This window comes from Orbicella faveolata, unplaced genomic scaffold, assembly GCF_042242905.1.
Source record: "Orbicella faveolata isolate gen_17 unplaced genomic scaffold, um_ofav_v1 contig_47, whole genome shotgun sequence".
Lineage (NCBI taxonomy): Eukaryota > Metazoa > Cnidaria > Anthozoa > Scleractinia > Merulinidae > Orbicella > Orbicella faveolata.
Genome location: NW_028301577.1, coordinates 1,970,587 through 1,977,500, shown reverse-complemented (window position 1 = coordinate 1,977,500; position 6,914 = coordinate 1,970,587). Strand labels below are relative to the sequence as shown.

At 39.2% G+C, this 6,914-nt stretch overlaps 1 protein-coding gene across 1 annotated transcript in view; it reads left to right on the top strand.

Annotated features, from left to right (window-relative positions):
* The window catches only part of LOC110056573 (organic cation transporter protein-like), a 7,545-nt gene extending 926 nt beyond the window's left edge, over positions 1-6,619 (top strand). Inside the window, exons 2-9 of the mRNA XM_020763085.2 lie at positions 538-684; positions 1,212-1,492; positions 2,100-2,339; positions 2,800-2,934; positions 3,360-3,445; positions 4,377-4,485; positions 4,857-4,929; positions 5,611-6,619. Of these exons, the coding sequence (XP_020618744.2) occupies positions 538-684; positions 1,212-1,492; positions 2,100-2,339; positions 2,800-2,934; positions 3,360-3,445; positions 4,377-4,485; positions 4,857-4,929; positions 5,611-5,874 (1,335 nt within the window). The 3' untranslated portion in view covers positions 5,875-6,619. The remainder of the gene's footprint in view (positions 1-537; positions 685-1,211; positions 1,493-2,099; positions 2,340-2,799; positions 2,935-3,359; positions 3,446-4,376; positions 4,486-4,856; positions 4,930-5,610) is intronic.
* Positions 6,620-6,914: the final 295 nt, after the last annotated feature.

Sequence of the window (6,914 nt, the reverse complement as noted above, 5' to 3'; positions counted from 1 at the left end):
ACTGATGTGAGCTAGATCCTAGTGCTAGGTTACATACTAGGTATGAAGCAATGCTACAGTTATTTTACTCTACTGTACGTGGTGGAATTTCATCGGCTTGCTATAGTCTTATGACTTTCGTGCTATAAAGTTGCTCCGAAGACTAAAATTACTCTGTTATTTTTGCCTGAACTCAGCTGTGAAACTAACGTGTGGTTGTCACGTCTAGATTCATATTAATAGCATTAACATTCAACGTTTATCCAAATTTGAAATTTCCCTTTCTTTAGTAACCAAAATTTAACTTTCAGCTAGTTATTTGTGCATTTTTATGATGTGATACTCTAACTGGTTTCGAGTCATTTCTGGTGGTCTGATGTTTTTTTGTTTTGTTTTTTGCGTTTGCTTACCTTAAGAGAAACGTTTTTCCACATGCTATATACCCTCCAAGTTTCGTATCATTGCTCACTTATTCTTGAAGTTACGGAGGGTGGGTAGGGGAGGGGATATTCCTCTCCTATTTCTGATTTCTGAGGGATGGTATGTTATTTTTTTCAGTGGGGTCTAATTTGTGACCGCGGACATCTCAAGGCCATGACTCAAGCTGTTTACATGGCGGGTCTGTTGGTCGGTGCAGTTGCGTTTGGCAGCATTTCAGACCATTTTGGAAGAAAGATCTCGTTCTTTACCAGCATTGGATTCCTTGTAAGTACTGATTATTTTCTTCTGTTATCAACATGAAGACGAACCTCGTTCCCAGGGTGAAAAGGAGAGAAACCCTGGAAACAAGGTTCTAAGATGATGTCATGGTCAGATGATCAGCTTTCAAGAGACTAGTGCTTCTTTGTTTAGAATACCAATATCTTGGTTCCACTTCAATGGAACAAATTTCGCCAAACAGCTCGTGTTTAGAAGCCGCAAGGTAAATAGATCGAAGATACAATAGTTAGGAAGTTCTTTTCTTTAGCAACAAAGTGGTAGTTTAGTAATTTCCCCTATCCACTCTTCTCTGGCAACCCGTGTGGTAAATGTACCGTCCCGCCGAGCTCAAGAAGCGGACATTTCCAACGCTAGCCGTTGGTCAGAGCAAATCGGAACAAATAAGAACAAAATTAGCTTAATTTAAAAAAAAAACAAAACAAAACAAAAAAAAAACAGATAAATGAACATATAGATTACAGTTTCCCGTCTTCATTCATCCTCTTATTTATTTATTTTTTTCCAATGAAAAGGCTACCTTCGGCGTGGCATCTGCTGTTTCTGACTGCCTGTCGCTGTTCTCTTTGTTTCGTTTCTTTGCCGGCGCTGGGACCATTGGCTGTTTATTGGTGCGGTTTGTTTACTGTATAGAGATGGTTGTCACTGCACATCGTTCGTACATTGGTATGATCAACATGTTGTTTCTCACTATTGGCGGATGTTTTCTTGCCTTACTCGCCTACTTGATTCCCAACTGGCGTTATCTCATGCTGGCCGTATCGTTACCAGGTTTTGTTCCACTGGTCGCCTGGTGGTAAGTGATGAGGATAGTTACTTCTATGTTCTACTGTTTCAATGCAGTTTGCACCGAGATTTTTTTTCTTCAAGCTTTCATGGGTCGTGTTTTCAGCGTTTTCTACCTTTTTCCCCCTGCCATAGAAATTCAGGACTTTTAAACCGGGCTGTGGCTCTAAATTCACATCCTCATGCAACTCAGGACATTTGAGAACACGAGGCTCGTGTTTTCTACATTTCCCTTGTGTTCTCAAATGCCCGTCGTGTTTTATCACAGTGTAATACACGGCTTAGGCTTCTTTATTTGTTGAATAACTCTTGCAGCTTGCAGCTCTTCCGATCGACAGCGAAGGAGAACGTGAATAATACCGTTAATTTGTTGTGAGGTGACAGAACTCATGATTTTCTCTTCATCAGGTCTCTGCTAGATCCAATCGCCTATAGGCCTATATCTTCTATCGGCTGTCCAAGACCGCGCAAACACTCCTAAATGAATGCCACAAACATTACAAGCCATAGTGAGCTTCATGCAAACACCGACGCGGTCGTTGTAACGCGCAATCAAGGGCGTTGTAGTTAATTATCCAAGCTATAGTGATGATTTGTTTTTACTGGTTATTTTCCAGGTGGATTCCACGCTCTCCGCGATGGCTAATCGCTAATAATTACCTGGAGGAGGCTCACGTGGTGTTAATGAAATATGCCACAAACAATCACGTGACCGTGGATTCCAAGCATCTGAAACACATGATTCAAGAAGTGAGAAAGAACGACGAAAGAAAAACGGAAGATGAAAAATATGGAATCCTTGACACAGTGAAAACACCCAAGTTACGAAAACGAACCTTGATAATGTTCTTCAACTGGTAATAACTATTAAATTAGGAAAATCCAATACGAAACTTGATATTGCGACCACGTGTTCCCTGTATGAGTTTGATTTAGTCTCTCATCTCTTAGCTACCTGCTTTTCCAAACAGAAAGACACTTAATGCCTTATTTCATCGCTTCAACAAACGCCGAATGATTACGCGACTACCTCATATCTCTCGCACGATTTGACGCTTACGCCATAAAAAAGCGAGGCTAGACCCTTAATGCACTTCAAAATTTCACAATTTTCCTTGTCAGAGGGAGTGGTCGTGTATTCAGTTCTTTTTCTGTGAAAGTTTCTACGATTTCTCAACTATCAATGATTTTTGCAGATCTTAGCTAACAGTCAAACTCCGCACAAACCGTCTAATTATTCAGTTGGCGATGTTGTCACTTTCTTTGGAACTGAATATTTGTCTTTTGTCATTTAATATTTTCCCTGTACTTTATTAGGTGTGTGAACGCCCTGGTTTTTTACGGACTCAACTACAACGTCAGAAACCTTGCTGGGAATATGTACCTCAACTTCTTTCTACTTCTTGTGGTTGACTTTCCATCCACTGCTCTATGCTGCTATTGCTTACAAAGGTGAGATATGGACAGTGTTGCATGGTCTGAAAAGACGGCTAAAATCGATGAAGTTGTCAACATTGTAACAACATTTATTCGAAGAAAACATCTCCGCATTTAGTGAACTAAGACGACTTGTCATTTTCATTCGCGATTGACCGACGAAATGGTTACAACGTTGTTCCTTTTAAGAGTTGACTTTTGAAACGAAAAGTGATCAAACAAATCATTTTTTACAGTAGAATGGTATCAAATTATTTCCAAAGAGTCGGACGGAGGATAAAACGAAAACTGTCAGTTATCTTTTTGGTCCACCATAATAGCAGAACTTACCTTAATTTGTCAATCAATGAGCCGGACTCTTATATCTTAAGCTCAATACTGTTGACATGCATGATCAAACATTTCTTATTTTCAATCTTGCATGGTTGTTCTTGACTCAGGTTTGGTCGCCGTTTGACGTACTCATCATATATGACATTCGCAGGAGTGGCCTGTCTTCTGGCATTGGCAGTACCAAGTAGTAAAGGTATGGCTATGTTACTCAATGCTGTAGCCTCCAGGGGAGTGAGTAGAACCAACGCACTCAGGCCAAAGGAAATCACCAAGCCAGGGCGTTAATCCACCCCTTCCTCCATTGTAGCTGGTTGCTCTAACAGTTCACCGGTATATATATTCTTGCTGGGTGGACAGGAGCACTGTGAAAGTTGTGTCTCGCCCAGCCTCTGAACTCAGACGACGGTGGTGTCTTCCTCATTTAGTAAAATTGATGGTTCTGGAATTTTGCAATACGTTAATAGCCCACGTATAAGAACCCTGGTTTTAAGAACCTGTTAGGCTAAAATTTTCATTTTAAGCCCTCTCCACATAAGAACCAATTAAGGCTAAAATTTTAAGTTAGGTTCTTATCAGTGGGGTTGCTGTGTATAGGTAGAAACTGCTAAATTAAGATCATCATCTATTTGAAAGTAACTTGACATAACTTTCCTTTCTTTCAAGCTTAAGTACCATGTTGTATGTCTATTGTGTTTGCCATTCAAATAATTCCCCAAGTATTTGCAAGTACTGTACTCAGTCTACTACAGTATCAAAGAAAACTTTCTGACCATCTCCAACTCTGTAAGAATCTCAAAATATTAACTATTCAGATGAAATTCATATGAAAATATAAGAACCCATTTTAACCTTGGTAACCTAAATTTGCTTTAAGTGCCATTTATGATAAGAACCTACTTAGGCTAAATTGAAAAATTCAGGTTCTTATACGTGGGCTATTACTGTATCTCTTTTCATCATTGTCTCATTTATAAGCAATTCAAGCGTAGACATTTAACTGAAAATGCTTGAAGTTAATGTTGATTTAGCTTCACAATGCTATTTAGTAGCTATAGCTAAATTCCTCATAGCCGCGTTCGTTATTACCTCAGCAGTATAATATAATCAGTGTGTATATCTTTCAGAATACCAAGTTGCGGTTATTATTTTTGTGATGATTGCAAAGTTCTTCATCATTTCCACCTTTAATTCGGTGTACATTTACACTGCGGAGCTGTATCCAACTGTGATAAGGTATGACGTATTGTCGTGTACCGCTTAGTTTTCAACAAAAGGGGCATTTTGTATATTGAAGGTCTAGTTGGCTGGGTCTAGGGGATGAAAAGAAGTAGAAACCAAATCGCATTCAGTTTAAGTCGTGATAAGTAAGCAGTTTCAGTGGTTTGTTCTGTTAGCTTGAGGATGAAGGTTTGCTAGGCTGTGAACTCCATACGACAACGAACGCCCAATCCATATTTGGTGCCCGGGAAATGTTTCTTTAGAGCAAGGGTTCGGGGAGATAGATTAGCAAGAGCGGGAAAGGAAAATCCCCATCGTTACTCATAAGTCAACCGAAATAATTAGTTTAAATTTGTTGTTCTACGATTTTAACATTTTCTATATAGGACCAATGGTGTTGGATTGTGTTCAATGATCGCCCGGATTGGTGGAATTATTGCGCCCTATATCGTCTTACTGGTAATTGTTATCTTTTTATCATAAATTTGAAATGTATATGATTCATACCAAGTGAAAGCTTGCGAGTTCGAGAAATTGGTGACTTCAGACAGCGTAAATCAGTTCAAGTATTGCTAGCACATAACGTTTCCGGTAATCTAGGCAATTGTTCAAATGATTCAATTTGGCGTGCATTACCTGATGTTCTCAGACCAAGACTTCATGAGATTTTCGTTAGACTCGGCAAGAGTTCTCTGTCGTTTGACGAGTACGTGATGTGATTTCTTGTGCACTCTCAGCTCATTTGACCTGATGTTGGCAATAGTCAAAAACGTAAATTAAAGGAGCCTCTTCATATGCTCCTTCCCCCTTATGCTGCGCTGCTATGGCAACCAAATTTACGCACGATGACCCAGTAATTAATTCTACTAGTTACCGATTGTGTTGTGTCATTATGACGCAATGTGGCTTCCATCAGATTTGAAAGCATATGACCGCAAAACGCAAAAAAGTGTAAAATTCAGATTTAAATTAAGTCCAGTATAAAAGTTAAGTATAGTGGAACTTCCGCTTTTAGGCTTGAGTCTATTTATTACAGATTTGACCAAAAAACAACAATATATAGTAAATTGTTTCACATAATCATATCATCATATCATATAAAGTTACGCAGACACTTATGAGGGAATTGTTGATTTTAAGGCTGACCTTCCAAATCTAAGGAAAACCTTCCCGTTGCTGATTTTTGGTGTCCTGGGTGTGGCTGCTGGTCTTATGGCTTTTTGGTTACCAGAAACTATCACAAGTCAAATGCCACAGACCGTGGAACAAGCCGAGGCATGGGACGAGGATTATAAGATTTACTGTTGTAAAAAGCCTAAGATCCATGCGTCAAAAGTAAAGGAGGTAGAAATGGAAGCAAAAGCATTGAAAGAAGAAGAAGAGGAAGACGAAATTACCGTTTAACTTAGTAGCTAGATTGAGACCATTTTTGTTATGAGAGAATAATCCCCGTTGTAAAGATAGTCGCCCTGGTTTGAAAGTGAAATATTCTGGTCTTAAGGTTACACAATACTTTCGCGGGCGTGCTTCTGAAAAAAAATCACAAGTCAAATACAAAGGCACAGACCGTGGAACAAGCGGAGGTATGGGGCGAAGATTTTAAGATCTACTGTTGTCGGAGGCCTTGAGTCCAGACCGCTCGCGAGGAAGTAGTGATGAATGGGGAAGACACAACACTAGTGTAGTTTATTGTCAGAAGACAGAACCCACGAAAATAATTAAAATTTTCGTAATTCCAGTCGGGTGAAGAGACGAGGTAACAAGCAACCAAACACTCTCAGTAATTTTTGTGTATCAGCATCAAAAGAGGTTGACCTCGCAAGAAGGGTATGGAGAGCTATTGAGAGACAGACCTCACCAGTAGTCAGGGGCTCCTATGCCCTCCTCCCCTCCACCCTCACTCCACTTTCACTTGTATTACCAACCCTACCCTACTGCGCTTAACTCAAGTGATTGACGACAACCTGTGCTTGTTTTGTGGTGCCCTTCTACTCATGTGAAAAGTTGTAAAATTGTATGTTTTAGGAGTACCTGTGAAATGAGATCTCGAAATTTAATAGGCAGAGTAAAGAGCTCAATCTTTTTTTTAATTTCAAAGTTAGATATGTCTGGTTTGAAAAAACAAAATATACTAAAACAACACATTCAACCGTCTTCTAATCTGAAATGCCTTACTTCAATCTCTAATTGTCTATTGATCATACTGTGATCAAAATAATGTCTTTCGATGTGAAGCTAAAAAAAATTAACATCTGTAATTTCAACGTGTGCCTATAGACGAGAAAATGCGTAGATCCACACGACAACTCCCCTATATAGAGTGCAAGATCCTCAAGAGTCCTTTGAGTTCGCTCAGAATAACTATTAATGCCAAATAAATCACTCCTTTATTTAACAACATGTAAACTATTATTGTCTCAAAGTTATCCTGTTACATTGAATTT